The 23842-nt window shown below is 44.3% G+C and overlaps 2 protein-coding genes across 2 annotated transcripts; both read right to left on the bottom strand.

Annotated features, from left to right (window-relative positions):
• Positions 1 to 580: 580 nt before the first annotated feature.
• On the bottom strand, positions 581 to 18048 carry ppil2 (peptidylprolyl isomerase (cyclophilin)-like 2). Its single transcript, XM_076046894.1, has 20 exons — positions 17872 to 18048; positions 17102 to 17151; positions 16239 to 16284; positions 16004 to 16066; positions 15733 to 15784; positions 15551 to 15602; positions 15101 to 15192; positions 14876 to 14965; positions 14717 to 14792; positions 14179 to 14339; positions 13004 to 13079; positions 12347 to 12453; positions 9517 to 9606; positions 7912 to 7945; positions 5669 to 5786; positions 5489 to 5545; positions 3336 to 3408; positions 2821 to 2883; positions 1874 to 2016; positions 581 to 889 (listed from the first exon to the last, which is right to left on the bottom strand). The coding sequence occupies exons 1-20, from the start codon at positions 17901 to 17903 to the stop codon at positions 751 to 753; spliced, it is 1614 nt and encodes a 537-aa protein (XP_075903009.1). The 5' UTR covers positions 17904 to 18048; the 3' UTR covers positions 581 to 750.
• A 364-nt stretch (positions 18049 to 18412) lies between these two features.
• LOC142902077 (STAM-binding protein-like A) lies at positions 18413 to 23451 on the bottom strand. The gene is made up of 10 exons (XM_076046895.1): positions 23297 to 23451; positions 21910 to 22134; positions 21621 to 21696; positions 21437 to 21532; positions 20985 to 21357; positions 20645 to 20769; positions 20187 to 20324; positions 19783 to 19895; positions 19538 to 19637; positions 18413 to 19427 (listed from the first exon to the last, which is right to left on the bottom strand). The coding sequence occupies exons 2-10, from the start codon at positions 22110 to 22112 to the stop codon at positions 19371 to 19373; spliced, it is 1281 nt and encodes a 426-aa protein (XP_075903010.1). The 5' UTR covers positions 22113 to 22134; positions 23297 to 23451; the 3' UTR covers positions 18413 to 19370.
• Positions 23452 to 23842: the final 391 nt, after the last annotated feature.

Below are 23842 nucleotides of genomic sequence, written 5' to 3'. Positions count from 1 at the left end.
GGATGTTCAGGCAGATTTATTGCTATGTTGACGGTCGCGGAGGAGAGAAATGTCATGAACTTTAAGCTCTATGGAAGGACCTTCACATTTCAACCAACCTGTTACACTGTAATTAATGACTGTGGGTTCGATTCCCAGGAGTGTGGAGTTCGCATGTTCTCCATGTGTCTGCTGGGTTCTCTCCATGTTCTCCATGTGTCTGCTGGGTTCTCTCCATGTTCTCCATGTGTCTGCTGGGTTCTCTCCATGTTCTCCATGTGCCTGCTGGGTTCTCTCCATGTTCTCCATGTGTCTGCTGGGTTCTCTGCATGTTCTCCAGCTTCCTCCCACACACCAAAAACATGCATTTTTGTGAACTGGAAACTCTAAACTGTCTTTCGGTGTGCCTGTGAGTGTGTATGGTTCTGTGTCTCTATGTGTCCCCAATAAAGTGGCCACTGGTCCAGGGTGTCACTCTGCCTTCACCCTGTGACAGCTGGGAGAGGCTCCAGCAGACCTCCTGAGTGCAGGAGGAAGCGGGTATTGAAGATGGACGGATGCAAGAAAAGAAAAAAAGAAATCATGACAAGATTAACATAATTTAAAAAAAAAAAAAAACACTTTAATAATTTCTCAACACATAACCAGGAGTTGACAGGAGCAAAAAGACAACATTTTCTTTCCCAAGCTTCAATTAAAAAAAACAAAACAAAACATAAAACGAACAAGCAACCAAGCAGAGAACCATCGCTGGCTGTAGATGCGTCGCTGCTACCAGGAGCTGAAGTCTCCAAAGCCCGTTTTGCCTTTGGGCTTCTTGGCAGCTGCAGCGCTGCTGGTGGACGGGCCGTCGTTGTCATTGGCGGCGCCGGCAGCGGCAGCAGCAGCAGCAGCAGCAGCCGGTCGTTTCCTGAATGAGAGGAGGAGGAGGAGGAAAATATGAGAGGCAGTCAAGCAGCAGTCGAGGAGCACAGGAGGTGTGACTGACTTTCACCTCAACTTTTTTTTTCTCCTTCCCCCCATTTTACTCTTGGATTAAACCGGACGTCTCTTTATATAACACGGTGTTACGTAAGCCGCTGGGCTTCTTCTCCTCTGACTGGAAGTCAAACCGCGGTCGGGGCAGTTGACTTCACTGCTCCACACGCTGCCGGTGTTGTAGTCAAGACCACACCAACCAACCAAGACTTTAAGCTATAAGCTGAAGGACCTCACTTATTACTTTTACATTCGATTTTACTTTAGCAATTCTCGATTCTCGATCGACGCCAAATTCCTCACCAGCCAACAACATCCACAGGACCCGGAGGTTGGAGGAGAAACACAGTCTGCTCATTTCTACTAGCGGAATGCTGCTGATGTTGTTGATGAACGGACCAATGAATACGCAGAGAGCAGAGGTTGAGAAGGAAGGGAAGAAAAAAAGAAAGAAAACCTTTTCTGTGAAGAAGAAGACGACCCTCAAAGCTAATGTGGCATCTGCACTAGAAGAGGCTAAACGAGGCAATATAATATTAGACTTCAGCAGAAATGAAGCCATGAAAAGATACTGCGGTGATAATAAAGCCAAAATGTGGCCCTGGGCTAAACAGACAATCTTCCCCACAATAGCCAATTAAGCTGCGCGATGTCTCTGCAGTGATCGTCACAGTTTATCACCTGTCCAATATTCTATTAACAATGAGTGAGAGTCTGCAGTCACTTCACATCCTGAAAATCCTCATTCCTTTATTTCTGTTGTTTGTATAGCGACTGTGTTGCTTTTACATATTTCACATATGGCAGGAAGGAGACGTAGGAGTTGCAGTGTAAAAACACTGAAGACAAAGCAGTAAGGTGTGTGTGTGTATGTGTGTGTGTGTGTGTGTGCGTGTGTGCGTGTGTGTATGCTCACATTGTGGTAGGGTTGATGTATTTGCCAACGCCTGCTTTGAAAGTTTTGGGCGCCTGCTCCTCCTTGGCTCTCTTCAGGGCCATGCTGCTCTGCTCCTTCTCCTCCTGCTGCTTCTGGAGCTCCTTCTCTCGCTCCGCTGCAATCTGGGGGGTGTGACAGAGAGAGAGAGAGAGAGAGAACAACAGAACACAGTCAGTGAGGCTGTGGTCTTGGGATGACAAGGCTCACGTCAGTGGACATCATGGGCCGTGTCGATGTTGACACTGTCGCTGTGCAAATAAAGGAGGAAACCGCAGGTGGGACCATAAAAGAGGCTTTGATAAGCTGTAAATATAACGAGCAGTGTTGCTTTCTGAGCTGACAGCGCAGCAGGTGCGATAGAGACAGTAAATAGTGGAGGTCCATGGCTACAATATATGTGGGAGACACCATGAAGTGACATCTGCCAACCAGCTGCCACCCTCGTCACAACACAACACAACAGCACACACACACACAAGCATGGTCCCACAAAACTAGAAAATCTGCTTGATTTTTAATCATACTTAGCAATAAAAACCATGAGTGAGTTTCTTGCATCACATTCATTATTAGATTATAATTCATTAAATAGAATTAAATATAAATAATCCTATTAAATATTAACTGAATACATTGTTTATTTATATTTATATATAAATACACTTTTGCATAAATATATTTATTCATAACCCTAATAAATACATTTAATATAAATACAATTAAATTATAATAGATTGAGAGATTTAATAAAAAAAAAATTGCTACTTATGTGCTTAAAGCAACATCGCAGCTTTTCTACTTTCTAGGTTTCCACAGCAGGGACCTCGACATGTCTGGACTCAAACTCCACTCCACCACAGACACGGTTGCAGTAAAGGACAGATGGGATGTCACGCTGTGATTGGCGCTTAAATGAGGTGACAAACCTGAGCGTCGGCCTCCTCGTACGGGTCCACAAACACACTGGTGCTCAGGATCTTGAGCTCTTTCTGTGAACAGGTTGACAAAGCAGCAATCAGAGTTTTCAAAAGCAGCAACGACGCCGTCTGTTTGGGTTCCTTCAGGGAGGAAACGAGACTCGACCAAAAACTGAGACGCCCAGAGCTGCACTTGCAACCTTTAAAGGCCAATCTGTATTTTTTTTTTTTTTTTACATCTTTCTGCCGTGAAGCCTCACTGGTCTCACTGGTCTGGTGTCAGTGTGTCCTGTCTTTTGGCCGTTACATGATTCCCGTCAGGGTCCAGCCGTCCTGACGTCTGGGTCGTGTTCTCTGCACCAGCTATTAATGCTCCTGTTCTCAGGACTTGAAGCGACTTTGGACTCGGCGAGAGTGAGGAACGATTAGGGCGTGTTTTCACCGTGAGCTGGTGGTGGTGGTAGTGGCGGCGGTAGGGGTGGAGTTGGGGGTGGAGGGGTGGGGGTGCATTTACGCATTTGTACCTTTGGTTTGTCCGTTTTGGGATCGCTCTCCACGTTCTCCATGGCTGTGAGGGCTTCAAATCCACCCACCACTCTGCAAAATAAACCACAAAAAAAAAAAAAATCATTCAACAACCACACAACACCTTTCACAGAAAGCAAAACCATATAATCTTTACAACTTTACAACTTTCTACACTGCAGATAGATACTGAAGACATCACATATATGAGCAAGATATTTGCAATAATGCAGCAAAGAAAATCCCGTTGAATAACTCGAAATATGCTTTTTATGCAAGGTGGCTATTTGGAAGAATTTAAATATAAAACGTGTTTGAGTTATTTGACACTTTCACTTGGCAGTGTGTATATATTCACATTTACAGAGATACGGCTCACTGTCTCAGCTGTCTCAGCTGCAGCAGGGGAGGGGGGTGGCGGGGAAGGGGTGTCGGGAGTAGGTGGCGATGAGCAGAAGGTGAAACTAAGTTCAGGCTCCTCTGTCAGCCCTGTCTGCGGCGCCCCTGAGTCGTCTCATCATCATCTACTGCAAAACTTTCTCGCTCAGCCTTTCATATTCCACACTCACTCTTCACCCAGACCTAAGAGGAAATGTTTGGAGCTGTTCATTCTTATCAGCGTAACAAAATGAAGGTGTTAATATGGCAGGGAAAGGGGCGACATCCAAAGCCTGGGAGGGTCTGGGGCGTGCTGGGACTCTGTTGGCATCGACTCGCTGACCTTAAAAGAGGTTCAAATGAAAGTGTTGCGGTTGCAAAACCAGGTCTCGGCTCATCGACGCAAACATTGATCCCACAGGTGCGCGAGGTCAGGCGTGCCACAGCGACCACGTTTTCCAGAAGAGGAAGAAAAAGTTTTTCCTTTTTTTTTGTCTGTCCTCGCTGACCGAGGTTGGAACCAAACAGGGCCGAGGTTTCCACGTGAAACCAATCATTCACTGTCTGAACACTGGAAGAGTCTCCGAGATCCTCACGTCACTTCAAGTGAGAGGATCTCCAGGACCATGAGAGCAGAGTTATTCAGAATTGAGATTAATTATACACTCATGATTATTTGATTAACCGGAACATTAAGCAGTGCCCTTTGTGATGTCACAGAGGGCACCGATACCACCCCCAGATTAGTACAAACCTAGTCATGTGCTGCGGCGCCCACGGAAACGCCTTGTTTTGGGGGAGGTTCGACAAGGCCACAGTTAAGGGAGGGCTTTTAATGGAAGGTTTTAAACACCGGGCTAAATGAGCTACATTTATTTTTCTTTTGAAGAGACGCTGAGTGTTTTTTGAGGATAATTAATCATGCGAGGCCGCTCCACTGGCGTCTGGAATGAGAAATGTAAGCTCTGACAATGGGCAGAAGTTGTGTTTTGATGTGTGTTGTGTTGTGTAGCCACCAGGTTTAAAGATATTGACCATGAACTTCAACGCACAAGCTCAAAGTCTAGGAAATGATATGAATGGAGATCACTTTAAAAATGCTGAACAATGCTGTTCTTCCATTAATAAATAATAAGGTCCAGATTTAACGTGAGAAAACCTTATTTCTCTGGACAGCGGTCACATTATCTATGGATGAGGTTAAATGGACGGCAGACACTGCCGCTCTCAGAAAAATGTCCCAGGAAAAAGAAAAGAAAAAAAGAGTGGAGGCTTTTCTGCAAAGGATAAAGAGCTGGACGCTGTTGAAGGAGCAGAGTTATTTTGGTGTCATGACCATGTGAAGAAGGAGCAGTCTGCTGAAAGCAGCGGGAATATTTTTAGACAAAAGCCAGGGCTTTCTCCGAATAGACAACCATTTCAAACCACGTGAAAGACAAAGACAGGGAGGCAGAGAGAGAGAGAGAGAGAGACTGGGCCCAGCCAACACTTTGGGGATCAGATTCTACTGAATCTTGTAAATTTTTTACTGCTGGTGGTCACCAGAGGACGGAGAGGAAGTGAAAGCAATATTTGTTCTGTCTGGAATTCCAAAGGAAGCAAATATGTATTAAAGAATTATAGGCCAGTCTGAGAAACAGACTGAGGAGACAGGAAAACATGAAAAGAAGCGGCTTGGATTCAATTGTCCTCCATCTGGCCAAGACTGTGGGGTCAAAACACAGCCGCGAAGGATGAAGCATATAAAAAAGGCATTGTTTTGAAAAGGCTTTACCTTCCAAAGATAGTGTGCTTCCTGTCCAGGTAGGTGCACGACCGGAATGTGATGAAGCTGGAAGGACAAAAAAGGGACAAAAAATTCAAGAGTTCAAAAACAAACAAATGATTCAATTTTACCCGAGCAATTCCTTCTTTGACTGACTCTTGACAAGAGGAGACGCAACTCTTCACTTACAACTGGGACTTGTTGGTGTTGGGACCCGAGTTTGCCATGCTGAGAATTCCGCGGCCCGCGTGAGACAAGTTTGGCCGAAACTCATCCTTGAAAGGTTTCCCCCAGAAGGATTCTCCTCCTGCAGGAGACAGAAGAGACTCAAAAAGAGCGGCTGGAGCAGATGAACCTGCTGCGTCTCATCTACTGGTGTCTCACTGCTGCTGGTGTCTCACTGCTGCTGCAGCCGACACCACGTGGCTTGCTGAAGAAACACTAAATGCAAAAACCCTCGACGACGGCTGGTTAATAACCCATTTCTCCCAAGGAGCAGACCAACTTGACATGGAGTCACACGGTGCAATTTGTGAAGATCTATTGTGACCTTTGGGAATCAACATATTTAGCCCTCTGTTTACAGCCTCCAGCTAAATTTTAGATTTGAGCAGGTTTTGGCCTGCTGTCAAAACCGATGCTTTGCTTGGAGGGAGACAAAAACAAGGTTTCTGTCCTGCCCTGAAACTAACTAACTGATCTAACTAACCCTCACACATGCATACATAAATGAACAGATAAATTAATAAATAGATGGAATTTCAGGTTGAGTTCCGACCAAAATCTCCTCTATGCGTTTTCGTCAACAACTCAACACTGGCCGTTTTGTTTCCCATCAGTCAAATTACGGCCGGCGCCACAGAGACAGAAATTAAATAAATAAATAAAAAATAAAATAAACAAACAATCCACTCAGTATTTTGCATGAGATGCCGCGGCAGCGTCTGTCCTTGAACGCAGCGTCATGTCAAGAGCCCTCGGCTGTGCATCATCACTCACAGCGACTCGTCGTCGTTAAGGGTCATCACTAGGACGCCAGCGGCGGCGGAGTGGGGGGGGGGTGCTCATCGTGGCTCCGACCACCTGAGAGTCTCTGCAGAGACGTGACGCACTCGCCAGCTTTGCCCCGCTGACAGTTTTGCATAATTCATTGACAAGCTGACATTTAACCTCGGCCTGCTGCTGCTGCTGCTGCTGCGTAGGAGGCGGCGGCCGAGAGAAAAGAGGTTACTTGTCCCCAGTCGACCAGTCACGGACGGCATGGCTCCATCAAAGAACAGGACGCTGACTAAAGTGGTGTTTGCATTGTGAAGCAGCTCTCCAGCCACTGGCAGCTGGCAAAGGGCTCGTCGCAGAATGAAAACATCATCGGAGCGTTTCAAAGTGCAGCAGGATGCTTCTTATATCTTCTTTTTCTGATGTTTTCCGAGGTGGATGTTTTAAACATGTCCTAAACCCTCCGCCCACCACCCCAACTATCTGCTTCTGAAGGGTCTCAGTCTAATGAGGCTCGTGGGAAGAGTTGACGCTCCAGCGAGCTGTCTGACAAACGCGTCTCTTTCAGAGAGACACAATAGAGAAAAGCAATGCGGGGTGGCGCTTCTGTTTTTTTTTTTTTTTTTTTGGGGGGGGGAGGCTTATCTTCAGAAACTTGAATCGAAAAAATTCATCACGGCCCAACGTCTTATTTAGCTCTTTGGCGACTGTCGGCCTTTGCTTGGATCTGCCAAGTCAACAGAGGAGCTTTGAATCAGTGACGGCGTTCCCTCGTCCTCGGGTTTCTGCCTTTTCCTGACAACGCCATGGCACCAGCAGCACAGGAACACATGAACGCTTCACCTTCTCAAAGGCCAACCAGAGGCCTGGTTGAGGTTTGTGAGATCACAATGTTCAGTTCAGGTGAGGAGGAGAATTTTTACCCACAGGCCGGGAATTCTGCACCTCCATAAATCTGTCACGCACTTCTTTCTTTCTTTTTTTTTTTTTTTGAGCAGCGTTCAGAGACTCACACAGACTCACAGAGCGGACTTTGTGCTCCAAAGTGTCTCGGCCCGGCTCAGAGAACACAGAGACAGGAAATCAAAGCTACAAGCGTGACGCTCAATGAAGCTGTGCATTTTCTGTTGTTTGTTCTGTTTAACTTTCTTTTAAAAACAAGGAGAAATACAACAAACTGCTTGACCAGAACTGGACTCTGCACCCTGTTTGCCACCATCACTTAGTGTGTGTGTGTGTGTGTGTGTGTGTGTGTGTGTGTGTGTGTGTGTGTGTGTACGAGGTATATTTAGCAACACCCTCGACTTGGATCCTGACTTTACGAGCCATATTTACGCAAAACCTCCAAAAAGGAGCTCTTAATTATTGAACAGAGACCAGTTATGTAAGTCAAAATCCAGTTTAAGTGCACTGCTGCTGCTGCTGCTGCTTGTCACCTGTGCCGGTGCCAGTGGGGTCTCCTCCTTGGATCTGGAGAAAAGAGAGAGGGAGAGAGAGAAGGGAAGGAAAACTTTATGAAGTGTGGCTGTGGCTTAACTGCTTTACACCGGGGTGAGAGTGGTGGAATAAGGGACGAGTTGTATTGCTTTAAAATGGTAAAGGCGGCAGTAATATTGAGTTGAAAAGCACATGTTAACAGTGAGGGTATGTTCTGTACAGAGCCTATAGTTCCCAGCAGCCAGTGGAAAGGCCTTCCAAGAACACAGGCCTCTATTGTCTATTGTGAGGGCTCAACTTTCCTATTATTGTTTATACAGCGCAGCATAACATTCGCTCTCTCTCTCTCTCACACACACACACACACACACACACACACACACACACACACACACACACACACACACACATACACACACTGTGCATTTCTTTGGGTCCCCTTGTTTAAATATACACTGGAGGCTCTGGTCAATAGTGGAGTCAGGTCTGCTGAGTGGGTCCGTGTTGTGTTTGTGTGCAGGGACACGCACGTTCACACCGCACAGTGTTGCTCTCTGACAGCTTTCGTTCTGTTGTTCTGGCCTTAATGAAAAGCAAATAGAAAAAGTTGGCTTGTCGCGCCAATATAAATACAAAATTACAGGTAGTGTTTTGTCTCCACATATCTCCCAGCTAAACACTATTGATTCACCACTGCTGGCTTCTTGGGGCCGGATACAAACGGCTGATAAAGACGTCGGCTGCAGCTGGAGTTGATTATTTTTGTCTTTGCAAAATTATCCGCTCCAAAAAAAGAGTTAGCAAAACAGTTAACAGCCTTGTTACCATCAGTAGGTGCACCGACAGCAACGTACAGTGGGGACATGGGTGCATTCCAACTCAAAATGCGGCACAGTGGCCCAGACATGGAGGCTTTAAAGTAAGATTTATGAGCATTCAACGCTAAAACAGCCCAACTGCTTCAAACTCCTGCACGGCCACTTTCACCAGTCAACCCACGGCTGCGGCTGTGGCAGCGGCCGGCCTGAGGAGTTCAGGGGCTCACGTGTGAAACACCTGCAGATGCGTCAGCGCTGAAGAACTGAGAATGTTCTCATGGGAGAGCCGGCGGCCAGCCTCTGGCACGGCACAGTTAAAACTGTCAAATACCTGGAAGCAACATGTTGGGATGCTCACTCGCACTGTTCTGATAGACTCCTGTCAGAGGGGTGGAGGATCTGAGAGGTTTTGTTGTTGTGTAGGGCAGTGTTTTTCTAAATGACGCTGATCTGAAACTCGGAAACGACCCCTCCACAACAAGACGCACATTGGATGGAAAATACTTGCACATTTACATTCACTGTAATTAATCCAACTTGGGTTTGGAGTTCGTCCAGGACAGTGCTGAGAAGCAATATGATGCAATAGTGTGCAACACAATCTACTGTGTGTGTGTGTGTGTGTGTGTGTTTGTAAAGTTAACAACAGCAACTCAAAGAAGAAACAACTTTGCGTCTCCTTTTCAAATCGTGCTTAGTCAACTTGTTGTCAAAGCAGAAGGGAAACACAAAGGCCGCTTTGGCTTATAAAGAGGGCGCATGCAAAAACATGGCTAAAGGCCTTACCATGAAGTTCCGAATAGACCTGTGGAAGACGGTCCCGTCGTAGTAGCCCTTCTTACACAGGCCGATAAAATTCTCGCTGGCTTTCGGAACCTAAACAGGAAGGAAATTCATTGTCAGTCAGCGTAAGAATCTTCTCCAGCTGACAGAAACATTCTGGCTAATGACTAAAATAATTAAAACTCTCCAGGAAACTCTTCTTAGTTACATCTACGTACAAACAAGCTTATATAATCACAGACAGACAGACAGACAGACAGACAGCGGAACGGTGACCAAAGACACATGACGCCGCAGCCGTCGGAGGAGAAGAGTAGCAGCAGATCGTGTTTCATGTGTCAACCTCCAGACTGACTGAAGACGTGAAGCTCAAGTCTCCACTCCAGCCAACACCGTCACCTGTGTACAACTCTGCCTGACCTCGCAGGAAACAGTGAAGAAGAGCAACACTGTTGCCCCGGGCAAACCATCGGGAACATGACTTTGAGTTGGTTTTTCGTGCTTGCTGAAAGTATTTCTTTTTTAAACAAAACAAAAACCCCTGAAACATCAAAGAGACACACTGACAGGAGCTCATTCTGACTGACAGGCTGAGTTGGTTTACGTGAATAAGATGTGCAGTTCAGGTTGGATCACTCGGTCTCCCTTCCTTTGCAACAATGCCATGATTCAAAACTCTGCTTCCCTCTTTACGTCTCGACTGGGCAGTTGGGATTCGGCCGTCTGCCATTTTAAGCCTGATTTTAAACGGCGGATCTTCAAAGTGCTCTGCTACAAAGAGGACCGTTGTTTTTTGAAGAACCAGGCGGAAGGGGAAAGAAGTTTCTTGCTCATAAAATTGATTTTTGCAATGGAATAAACATGTGAAAAGGGTTACATAAATCCATCTGCTGCGGATGAATGTTCGTATTTATACACGGAGGAGGCAATTCACTTTGTAATCATGTTCATTTTAAGCTGACTCACAGCAGACGAGTCCACTGGGAGCTTCTCCCACCTATGACGCTGCTGCTGCTGCTGCTCGCTAATGGTGGCTAATTTAGCGTAACCTAAATGCATGACTTTGTATGTTTGTGTTAGTTTGAGCCTGTTTGGAATGTTCGCTGTGGACTAAAACTGTCAGTAATCTGCGAGGTCAGCTCGGAGAAAATGTTTGCAGATGAAGGGGAGAGAGTGATGAAGTTTCCTGCTTTGGCAGGCATGATGACAAAACTGATGAAAATGTAATACATAAGCATTAAGAACTACCATATATATTATATTCTAGATTATTTATCACATTTCAAAAATCACATAACTAATTACATTAGTCACAAATTTCTCCTGGAGATCAATAAAGTATCTCTCTATCATATTATATTGTTTGTTTGGTTATGTCGATCATATTATACTGCACTATTACTACTACTACAACTACTAATACTACTACTAATATTTTACTGATATTATTATTACTGCTGATATTATATATATTGTCTAGTATTGTATTGTATTGTAACACTTCAAACACCCTTATCTGTACTTGCCACTTTAAAAAAAAAAAAAAACCTTTTGAACTGTATTTTTATATGTAATTTGCCACTTGGGACTTTTTAAACTCTTTTTTTCACCACTTTCTTTATTCCTTGGATGCTCAATCACGCCGGGTGCTGCCACACCAACATTTCACTGGCATGTAACGTGACACGTGACAAATAAATCTTTCAATCTTGAGAAGGGTAACCACCAGCCCGTCTGCGTATTTTACCTCTCAACACATCTGCTTGTCTGCATGTGGAGTTTGAAGAGTTCAGACCAGCAGTCACGAACAAGCCTTTCCTCCGGTGCTCGGCCTGTCTGGCGGCTCTGCACCTGTGCATGCGCCGCTGTCTTTGTCTGGCTGTCTGTGTACGACCAAGGTTAAGGCCACGTCATCCCATCTCAGGCGTCAGCCCCCTCGCGCGTTACCTAACCTGGGGGACAGCGGGTTCGAGGAGCGACCGAAACATCCCGAGGCCGGCCGGCCGGTCGGCCACGTCGCAGGAAGCCGAGAGCTCGACGTGTGTGATGGTGAGCGCTTGCGACAGTGAAACAGCGCTTATTAATTCATAAAGCAGCGAGCCAGGAATAGAGCCGGGATCCTGAGTGACGACCACTGGGGAAGCGACGGGAGGGGAGGGAGGATGTGGAGGGGGAGGGGCAGGGGGGAGATCTAGGGCAGGGAGGGCAGGTTGTCTGAGTGCTGCGACTTTCTGCTCATTATTCTGATACGACAGCCTCCCAAAACCCTTCAAATAAATAAATGAATGAATGCGGCCGATCGTGTGCCTGGTAATCGGAGCAGAACTGCATTCCAGGAGCTCTCTGGAGCCGCGGGCCGCGCACGGAAGGCAGCGAAATACATGCTGCTGAGGTGTTCCACTCGACAACTTCTGGGAAAAACCTTGCATAACACCAGTGCAGGGCACCGTGTGACTCCTAGATAATAATAATAATAATAATGATGATAATACACAGTGATGCCATCATTGATTTGCTTCTGAATCTCAAAAAGTTTCTTTCAGAAATACAAGGACGGATGAATGCTTCTCACAATCCCTCCCAGCAACACCGGACGAGAGTCCAATTCATCCCGTCATCCACCAGAGGGATCCAGAAATAATGCCTTAAAATGTTCTTCATCTTCTGTTTGGGTGCAATTAACAGAACACAGGCACTATGGAGGATTACCCGCAGAAACGTGTCTTTGACGAGCTCTGAAATGCCTAATACGGCAGAGCGGCGTGTCTGGGTGGGACTTAAACAGTTTAATTGCTGGTTCTGTTTGTTCCTGAGAGAACATGAGGGTCATTACCTTATCACAGTGCAACTCCAGATTCACATCTCCCTTGTTTGTGTGCAGACGGACGTAGCCCTTCTTCTTCACGTACTGGTAGCGCACCGTGTCGTCTGCAATGGCATCTGTGGAATAACAAACAAAAAACCTTTGGCTCAATTTCTTTTTTTTAATGATAACAAAAACTGAAATTACAGAACGAGCAAACATTGTGGTTTACGCTGTTGTGCTAAAAAAAAAGAAAAAAAAAAAGGTAGCGTTTCTGTGGCAGCAGTTTATTTGTGCCTCTCAGTTTCATTTTTCAGCGTGTTTTTCCGGATGCGAACTGTATTGGATCTTTACCATCAACCTCTGGGGAAGGTCATTACTTCAAGTGACATAAGTGTTGCTGAGCTGTAAAGGATTATTTACAATCCAAAAACTAAAAGACATGAAGACGTTTGGAAACACCGTCAAATGGTACAGTGTCACACAGTTGCATAACACAGAGTGTCTCCGGTGCGGTGGAGCAGCTCTGAGGCTGATCGGCAGCCAGACACAGCTGAACTGAGCGGCTCAAACTCGCTGCACCAGAACCAAGTCGAACAAAGTCGGTCCCAGCGTGGACAGATGAAGGCATTAATAGACGACAGAAAGTATGTTTCTGTCCTTTTCCTGTGTGAGACGCTCACTCGCCTGCTACGTGTGTCGTCACGGGAGTCATGGCCGTGGACGTGAAGGAGGCGCACACTCGGCCGGTGGAGTAGTGGGCCTTGAGGAGACAGAGAGAGAGAGAAAGTCAATGCTGGTGCAAATTTGAAAGGCACAACAAAATGATGTTTTTGTGAGACAAAATGGATCCAAAATGTGGCCGGACGTTGTTTGCTTGAAATTACAGTAGACTCCACACTCTGGGTATCTGAGCTTCCACAAACAACACGTCGCAGTGAGATTAAAAGTTATGCGAGCCATCAGATCTCACATAGATGAAAGCAGAGACGTGAAAATGGACTTGAAAAGCTGGCGTCTCCTCTTTAGCCCTGCTTTGGCATTCTTCTGCTCCAGTTCTTGTGAAGGAAGCAACAACAGACTTTACCTTGTGTGCTCTGTCTGACCTATATTCACTCTTCTCTCAGATGCTGTCAGAGCATCACTTAGTCCGCAAAGCCGAGATTGGGCTGGGGGCGGGGGGGTGGGCAACAGAGAAAGCCATTTGATGAACGGGGAAAGGGCGTTGATGCTGCTCAAAGGGAGAAGAGCCCACCCCCCCACCACCTCTTCAGTTATTTGGGGACATGGTAATGACGATGACCTTTTCAGTTACAAATGTGTGTGATTATCTCCAGGGTGGTAGAAAATGTGTTTTAAATAAGGGACACTGTGACAGCTGGAGGTCGAGGTTTCACTTCCAAACAGCCTCTAAAAATAAAGAATATAAACCTGCACCGCACATAGACCTGTTTAGGCTGGTTAGTTTTCCGATAGTGGGAGACTTGCATTTGAATTTAACTCAAATGCTTGTGGTTGTCTTTCAAAGGATGTATTTTGTTGACAATGTACGTTTAAAAAAAAGAAAACACACAAAATTATGTAAAGGCTCTTTGTTCTGTTTCTGAATGCAGTTGTTTGTCTGCAAGCCAAAAATACTTTCACTGTATTTTTGAGTCTTTAGCGCCCTCTGGTGTACGACCACAAAATTTTAATTCAGACTTCACCCGTTATCTGCTAATGGAAATGTTTGAAGAAATCACTGATAAATGCGAGAAACCATCATCAAACGTTGTCTTTTTTAAAAAAATAAACAATAATAATTATTTTCATAAAAACATTTTTTGTATAATTTGAAGTGAAGAAATAGTCTTTGTGCTTACAGCGTTTAATTTATCGGTCTTCTTGGCCTCTGGTTCCTTTGAAGTGGAGGCCAGGAGTTCATCTCCTTTGTAGTCTCTGTACAGCTCAGCTAAAGTCTCCCTGGTCTCCAGGTTGGTGCTCTTCAGGTGGTACGCTGGGTCCAGCTTGGCCTTTTCCTCCTCTAAACCAGGCCAGAAAAAAGAAGAACATGAGGCCGGAAATGGTTTTCCGAAAGTTCAAAAAAGATTGTCTGGATCTGAGAGGACATTTTAAAACCTTTCCCACAGAATCAAACTTTACTTGCGGTGTTGAGGTTGCATCAGGGGGGCTTTGTGCACGCTATTAATTGCATAATGAATCAAAAGCAGCAGGACCTGACCACAGGCTCTCCAGTAACTTAAAAATATTTGTAGTTCAAATTGCATTCTGAAATGAAGGAGTGGGTGTATTTCTTGCACAGTGAACCAGCCATCACGAGCAGCAACGCCAGTATTCAGCAGTTGGTAATTCAATAGTGGGCTTCCACAACAAATACTTTTAATTACAAAAACAACTCACCTGGGTCCAACACTTTCAAGTTATTTTTGACATGAAAAAAGTCGGAAACATTGAATTTATCCAGTTTTGTTGGATCCTAAAAACAAAAATGCAGATCCATCAGTACAACATTAAATGTTCCAAACATTTACATGTGCAAAGTAAAGCACCAAAACTCACCTGAATAGTAATGATATCCTTTCTGGCAAAAGGTTCATCGGTCAAAAGGTCTCGTAAAGATTTTGTCTTAAAGTTGAGTTGCTCAACGGCCTGATGGTATAAAAGGACCGGTTGATTTTGAAGTGCACAGATAAAAAATGTCTGGATTCACTCTGAACAGAAGCAACATGGTCCGATGAAAAGAAAAGTGGGCCGACTGTGACAGTAACGGCTGACTTCACCCACCTCGTAGGAAAACACGTTGCCGCTGACCTTGTTGGCGACAATATGTGAGTTGTTGGAGAAGACGCTGTATAGGACGGGGCAGTGGTACTTTCCTAACAAAAGCAGAAGAAAAAAAAAAACAAGCTGAATCACGGAATCACTCCTGGATGTGCTGCCACGGGATGAGGAAACATCTCATGTAATTTGCTATCATGTCTTCCACTCCATTTAATTACTTGCTCGAATACCGGCTCACAAAAAAGATCCATTACAGCTCTCAAGTCTGCCAAATTAAGAAACTTGTGGGGGGAAAATGCACACTGAGGCAAATATGGACTTGACCTTTTGCTTCTTAACAACACTGTTGACATCACTGGCTGATTAAGGGAAATGAAACTACTGAAGCACAACGTCAAGCCATAATAGCTCCGATAGCTTCATAGTCAGAATACACTGAGTGTATGAGTTTACCATCATTGTTCTTGGCGTAGTTCAGTTTGGTGAGAGACTTGGCTTCTAGCTTCTGTGGGAGAAAAGAAAATAAGGCGTTAGAGCTGAACTGAAAGGAAAAAACGCAGCTTGTTTAGTACATTTTTTCTCATAATCTTTTGACTAAAAATTCTTTCTACAGTACGTATTTGTTTGCTGTTTACCTCTCCAGAGGTGGGATTAGTTCCATATGACTTGATCCATGGGACAATGCTCCTAAACACAAGGAAAAGAAAAGAACAGAGTTTTACTTTAGTCCAAAAAAGACTGATATTTTCCAATTACAGGTAGTAGCACAACAATTGGACTAAAGAAAACACGAAGAAAGCTAGCACTATAGATAACTCAGTAAGATTACTTTTCTATAGCCTGTAGCCTTTCAAAAAACATTTGAAACCCAGGCTTCTGGTGCAGGCAACATGTTGACATACTTACAGCATGTCAAAGACAACGCCGTCTGGAGTGCAGACAGGATACTCAAACGGTTGCAGGGACAAACTGAATCGTAACAGAGAAAAGAGCAAAGACAAAATGAGGCACTTCACACAGCGCAAAATGGTGTCAAGTAAGTGTACAAGTCATGCTGGGTAATGTTGAAGTAAAAAAACAAACAAACAAAAACTGTGAAGAATTATCGGCCAACAAAGAGGATAAATAGGGTTTCCTTTACCTGCAGTGGTCAAATGGAAGTCGTCTAAAGTTTGCTTGAGGAATGACTAAAAAACATATAACAAAAGAAGAAATTAACATCAAATGACACTGATTTAAACAAAAAGACAGACACATAGATATTTTCACTGTGAGGAAGAAGGAAACTACCGTCGAAACACGTAAAGGTACAAAAATAACATCTTAAAAAAAGCCATGTGTCTGTTCTAAAAGAAAAACGTTAATACTGATATACTTTCATTTTGACTGGTTTGGGAATTCATTCATCATTCATTCATTCATTCATTTTCCATACCCGCTTAGTCCCGAGCTCAGGGTCACAGGGGTCTGCTGGAGCCTATCCCAGCTGTCATAGGGCGAAGGCAGGGGACACCCTGGACAAGTCGCCAGTTCATCGCATTGGTTTGGGAATTATGAATGTTTAAGCTGGAGCGACATGGTGGTGCAGTGGTTACACTGTCGCCTCAGAGCAAGAAGGTCGGAGATTTGGGTGGAGTTTGCATGTTCTCCCTGTGTGGGTTCTCTCCGGGTCCTGCGGCTTCCTCACACACAGGCCAGACACAAGCAAGTGAGACCAAAGGTGAACTTTGAATTGTCTGTAGGTGTGTGTGTGTGTGTGTGTGTGTGTGTGTGTGTGTGTGTGTCTTTCTATGGGGCCCTGCGATGAAGTGGCGACTGGTCCAGGATGTAACCCTGCCTTCGCCCTATGACAGCTGGGAGAGGCTCCAGCAGGCCACTCACACTCTGAGTGCAGGAGGAAGCGATTAAAGCAACTGGATGGATGGATGTTCAAACTGTTGTGTTTGTATAACCAACAAATGTAATGCGGATAGGTGATAAAAAACAAACAAACTGTCAACTCACCTACTCGCTTCCCACCATAAAAATTTGTATACTCTGAACATGTGATGTACCTGTAAGGCAACAAAGACAATGAAGAAACTTGGGTCAAAACAAAGTGGTGGTCAGCTAATCACATAAACCAGGATAAAACACTGTAAAAAAACCTTGCTTGGCTGTGTGTCTATGATCTAGACTCACTGGCCACATCTGGCACATCTGGCTGCAGACACTCTGGCCTTTAGAAACGCGTTCTTTACGATATAGATTCAACAAGGTGGTAAAATATTTCTGGTCCACACTCGACAGGCAGCATCACACAACCGCTGTAGGTCGTCTTGATATCTAAAATGCACTGCGTCGCTGCCACGTGATTGGCTGATTTTGAAATTGGCGTGAACCAGGATTCGAACAGTTGTACCACATAAAGTGCCAGATAAGTGCATTTCACATGTCAGTAATAACGCACTGCATACACTGTGGGACCAACGTTTGCCATTTAGCGCACTTTTCCGGGTAGCTTACACACTATACCTGCTAAACAGACAGCATATTTATGGAGGTAAAGTAGCAAATGCTTTCCGGGTTGGTTAGTAATAATTATATATCTTAATTTTAACGGGATAACGTCTCAATCTAAACCATACTAAAACAAACAAATAAAACAGAATGCTGTTATAATTAACGTCACACAACTAAGTTAGCCAGTTAGCTTTAGCTCTATATAGTGAACAAACACAACTAGATAGCTAACAACAACGATCGCGTTCGTGACAAATAACTTGTTTACTCACATTTTATCCTTTTGGTGCTGTCGCTTCCCCATTTTTACTTTCTTTTCTTTCTTTCTTTTTTACGAATGTCAGAAAAAGTAAGATAAAATACACACAAGAAATGATCCACAACAACAACTAGCTTCTCTTTCTTCTTCTATGCTAGGGTGTTAAGCAACAGTCGCCTAATACTGCCCCCCTCCGCCCAAACGTTGCTTGGACGACGTTCAACGAAGTTCTTGGCTAAGTACATTTTCTACGTCATTTCCCTTCCGTGGTTTCCTGTATGTGATCTTTAAAGTTTATGCACACAATTAGCTGAAAGAACTTCAGTGTTAATGGATATGTACACCCACTCCAAATGTATGAATATTCAACACCCCACGATGACTAATCACAACTGATTTAAAAACATCAATAGCAACCTTGCATTGTTTCCAACTACAAATGTGTACAGTATTTCTTTGGCATGGCATGTCTGCTTCTGTATTTCAATTCCATGCTCGGCCAAGGGTTTAAAATTGTAACACTGCTGATTGGACAAACCAAACAATGAGAAAAGTGTATGTACAGGACTTTATTAACCATGTCATTATTTAGGTCATTGAAGGTCTTCTCACATTTATGGCTACTCATACTTCTTTTCTGACAAAAGAAACAAAATAAAAGGTTAGAGAAATTAACCTCAGCCCGATGATTAGTAACATGCAGCAGGAAGTACATTCAGTTGGGCTGTTGCCAAAGCAATGATGATTTCTACAGGGACCACCAAACATTATCAACACAAAACGCAAAAGAATAAGCAAATTAGAACATATAAAAAGGGGAAAGCATGAAAAACAAAATAAAATTAAATCTTGGAGAAATAGTGTTTGTATATAAAAATAGAATACAGAACAGCAAGACTGCCTGCATACCTGAGAAACAACTGGCTTTCCGTTCTCTCATCGTGATCAGTGCTTAAAACAGCTGATTAAGGAAAGTCAACAGAACAAAGACGTAGACGCAAAGTATTGACTTGACAAAATGCACAACAAACATCTAAACAGCAAATGTTCTTATCCTTGGCACTTCATCTGTTGGGCAGAATCAAATGTTTAACAACACAGCGTAAATCTGGGTTGGGTTTGTGAACACTTATCTGTCACTGACAAACACAGACTTTTATTAATGGCAAAAACAACAACAATAAGGAGCAACACCACACGTTGACAAATACACAAAAAAAGTTGGAGAGACAAAGACTAATCAGTCTATTTAGTAGATAGTTGTTTGCTCGGAAAGTGCGATAATATGCAAAATTCTTCTTAAAGAGCAAAAAAGCAAAAATATATATATTTATATAGTTCACAATGTTGTTCCCTTTGAGAACAATAAAAATCTAAAGTACATGGTAAACCTGCGGCCAGCTTTTGCCCAGTACAGTACCGTCCAGAACGTAAAATGAGTGCTTCCTTCTAAAAATGTTTGCAGCTTGATAAAACAGTCTGTCGTTGATCTGGTGAAAAAGCAAAAACCAATCACCGCAGATCCACCATGGACACAGTGCTGTCAGTGATGGTGATGTGTCCCGCTTGCTGAGAAGAAAAACATGGAGGGAAAGAGGAGGAAAAATTAGAAAGGAGGTTCTGGGAAGGAAGATGGGAATGATTACCACACACCCTTCACTCATTCAGATTGTACTCACGGTAAAGAGCGGTGGGTCTTTGCTGTGAGGGTGAAAGCCTTTCTGTTTACACGTGGAGATCTCCTCCATGCCCCGATCTGTCAGCTTGAAGTAACCGATTCTGGCAAGAGAACAAAGTTTCTTTTTAGAATGGAGAATAAAAAAAATAATAATAAAAAAAAATAAACCACAGCAGGCATAGAAAAACACAATTAAAAAATGAAAACAACGTAAAAATAACGAGCAGTCCAACATTTTCGACTCACTCGTTGAACTTGGGCGAGCACACGATGGCGATGGCCTCCGGCATCATCATCTGGTAGGAGCAGTGTGTGTGGAGGTCGACACTGGACAGGAAGGCCGTCTGTGTGGGGTGAGTCTACAACACACGCAAACATCAGGTCAACTGTCATACTGCTCTCGTGTTCTGACTCTGGTCATCAGCTCCTCTTCTACTTCTGTGGACTGCAGAGAACTAAATAATAAATGGCCATGTACAGTATAAGTGCTAGAATCAAGTTCATTCAGCTGTAATAGTATAGAATATTGATCCTCATACACTACAACGAGCCGCAACATCCAGTGCTCTTTCTATTTTTTTTTTTTTTTTTTTTAGAATATTCCCCCTGGAGAAAGCCCCCTACTGAAAAGATGCCAAGCTGTCACTTACGTGTATCCAACCCAGAGTGATGAGATCGTACTGGTCCTGTATGAGGAAGAGTTCCTCCTCGTTTTCCGTGTCGCAATAGTCGGGGCCACCGTTCTGTTTCGGTACGATGACATGGGTAATTGTGAACGCATTTCTGGTCTGGGGAAAAAAAGTGTAATGTTAGAGATGCTGTTTTCCAAAAGCTTCCCCACTGCTTCTCTTTGGAAAGAACAGAATAAACCGATGGAAGAGTCCTGGTAAAATGAAAAGAAAAATAAATGCAATTAATGGAGAAAGAACAAGGAATTTTACTCCACTGACTAAGTCGGGTTATGGCGGTCAACCATTTCAATTTCACGCTTTGGCTGAAGGAACAATAAAGGCCTTTACCAACATCTCATTCAAACAAATGTTTCAGCTTCCCGTTACAGATCTATTCAGTGGGAGCTCAGCGGTGCCACTCTGTTCCGGAGTCTTACCAGTTTGCCACAGAGGATGCCACAAGTCTCCACAGCCCGACTGGTGTTGGCTTCGGCCAGCCTCAGGAAGCTCTGGCACAGCTCAGCAGGCACTGCCAGCTGCCGAAGGGCATCCACCATTGTATCTGCAAGGACCATGTAGAGGAGTAAACAAAACTTGAATGCAAAAGTAAGAATCTCGTGACGTTTTGCTACGAGGCATGGTGTTGACAGGAAGTGAAGTAGGTCAGGGGGGGAAAGAAATCAGCTCAGAAGAATAAATACTTTGAAGCAAGAGTGTAGCGGCGTTTAAATCCCCTGCAGGCCGCCCCCACTTGTATCAGGAAAAAGATTAACTCACTGTTGTTCCCCGGGCTGAGCACAGAACCAGGCTTGAGTGACCGGTCGAAGATGGGCGGGCCTGTGTTGGCAGCGGGGCGGTTGAAGCCGCCAGGCAGGCCCCCTGGACTCTGCAGTGCAGCGGGGGAGACGATTGAGGGGCCCCCGATGCCGGGGATGAGGGGCGTGTCGGGAGAAGGCATCGCTGGCGTTGCAAACTCCAGGAGCAACCGCTGGCGTTCCTTCTCGAGCTCTTGGCGGCGGATCATCTCCTCAAAGGCACTGAACTGCTCCTGCTCCTGCTGCCGCCGCTGCATCTCGGCCACTCGCTCCCGCTCGGCGTCCAGAGCACGCTGCCTGGACTGCTCCTGTGCCAGGACCTCTTCCTCAGCTTTCTGAGGATGCAGCAAACACATCACACTCACTGCAAATGGAAGAAACTGTGAGTGCGCGTGTGGTTGGCCAACCGCTTACCTTTCTGACGAGATACTGTGCATACTCTTCATCAAATCTCCGCAAAAGAGCTTTTTTCAAGACCTCGGCTTGAGGGAATGCGATGTCCCTTAATTTCTGGAAAGAAAAAAGAACATGACATTTCATCCAAATACCTGTTTGCCCTTAATTTCATATCCAAGGGCAATCTGAATGTTGCGTGTACCTTTAGTGTTTCTTTCTTCTCAGGAATGTTGGCGGTCTTGTAATCCCGACGCTTAGGAAGTTTTTCTATAAAGAGACTTGGTACAAAGAACAAAAACAGCTATCAGTTATGAACTGATAATGCATAGGTGCCTGAAAGATTTTTTTCATTCAGTGCTAGTCCACCATCAGCAGTTTTACTGAGAAACTATTAAGAGAAATGAAAGAAATTATTGTTTTATTGTTTGAAATCTCCTCAACTAAGAGATAAAATGTTGGCAAGTAAAAGCTCAATCAACGCCGACACTCACGTGATATATTTATTGTACAAGAGGAAGGCGTGCTCGATGTTGCCCTCATCAGTGTAGATGCTAGCCATGCGGATCATCTCCATGCCCGAGCGGAAGTAGCGGCGCAGGGGGACGTCGTCGTTCACATCCACCGAGCTTCCCTTCTTGGTGAGAGCGCGAACTCTCTCCTCTGGGGTCAGACTGACATCAGTGTGGTCTGCCATCGTGGATACTCCACCGGGAATACTGTTTGTGACACAAGGTGAACATTTGTGATTGTGATGTGTACACTACACGTAAAGGCGGGAGGAAAGCTGACTGATGGTGCCTAATGGATTAGAGTTCTCTGCTCTGAATGAACAGTTTCATTTTTCATGCCTGCTTAAACAAAGAGTATTCTACTCGCAATGAATAGAGCAACGCCTTCATATTTACATCAGCCCATGAGTATGCAAGATCACACCCAAAACACGCTTTCAAAACAAAGAGGCAGCATTTCCCTCTTCACCAGGTTAAAGTTCAGACAATCGCTGCCCAAAATTTATTTCAGGCTTCCCTCAGGGGCTCTATTACATATGACAAATGGTTCTATATTCCCTAACAATCGAATGGATTTGATTTTGGGTATATGTCAGAATTATGCCTAATCAGCCGAGTGGACTGCATCGATTATTCATTAGGAATTATTTGCTGCCGGGGACAAACAGGGTTGTGTCTGAGAGTGGCCGGTTAAACTGGGAGTGGCCATGATAGAAGGAGTTGGAAGAGAAAGTGGTGCCTGCTATTAATCATTAACACGTTAGCCACCAGCGTAAACGAGTAAGATAACTGGAAGTTATTGGGACAACAACAACAACAACAACAACAACAACAACAAAAGGACTCATCATTGTTTATAACGACTCAGACAAAGTATTTTCTTCAGTTTAGGACATAGCTTACAAATGCTTCCAATCAGCTTCCACATTTACAGTAAACATGAGTTAATTCAATAATCCTTGGCTAGGCTGCACCTATATGGGAATACCATACTATAAAGCTACATCGGCCATAGACAACGTAAAAAATAAATGCAAACTTGCCCAACCTGTCAGTCAGTGAACGTTCACTAGTAGCAAAACAAGACACCGAGGCCCCGTTCAGCTCCAGCAGCGAGTGACATAAATATAATATTTCTCCGTCAATAAGTTGAGTCGAGTGATTATTAACGTTTAAAACCATTCATTTAAACAATGCCTTTCGCACGTGTTGAGGTAAGCTGGCTCTGTCAAGGGACTCATCAATGTGTCAATAACTAGCCTGTGAGCCGCGCGTTAGTCGCGCTAACTTAGCAAAGCCATCCTTCGCTCTTGTGGGCCGGCTCAACATATCTGTATAAAGGCAACCCTCATAACATGGTCATTCTTACCTGTTGTTTATGTCTAAAACCCAAACTCAAAGGGCCGACATAAGTGACGCCAAAATAAGAGACAAGACGATGGTGCCTAGCCAGATTTTTTCAGCAGGCTGCAACTCCAGCATCTGAACATTTCCGCAATCATAACTACTTCCGCCAGATGAATCGTGACGTCACTGTTGCGGAAGTTAGAACACGTAACTGCATTCGTCACTTCCGTGAAACAAGTGATTCTTTGAATGACGATTTGTACTTCTTCCTCTGTCCATTAGTGACTGAGGAAATTTGCCACCCTCTTACGCACATTGAAGAATAATTATGCACAATGTCCGTTTTATAATTTGTGTTTTTGTTATTATAAAGTCCAACAGCTAAAATATAAAGACAAATAACCAGTTATGGTCCAAATGTGAAGGTCTTTGTGGCATAGGCCTCTATAAAGGGCTAATTAAACTAGTCAATCATTCATTAAAAGTGGAAATACATACATGCCAAGTATGAAAAATATATGTAGCGTATTTAATTCATTGAAATGTCAATTTATTAGATATGTTTTAT

This window comes from Nelusetta ayraudi, unplaced genomic scaffold (genome assembly GCF_046127955.1).
Source record: "Nelusetta ayraudi isolate G7.1 ecotype Tasmania unplaced genomic scaffold, CSIRO-AGI_Nayr_v1 ptg000092l, whole genome shotgun sequence".
NCBI lineage: Eukaryota > Metazoa > Chordata > Actinopteri > Tetraodontiformes > Monacanthidae > Nelusetta > Nelusetta ayraudi.
The sequence above is the reverse complement of the archived record's forward strand: the minus strand, read 5'-3'. Positions and strand labels throughout refer to the sequence as shown.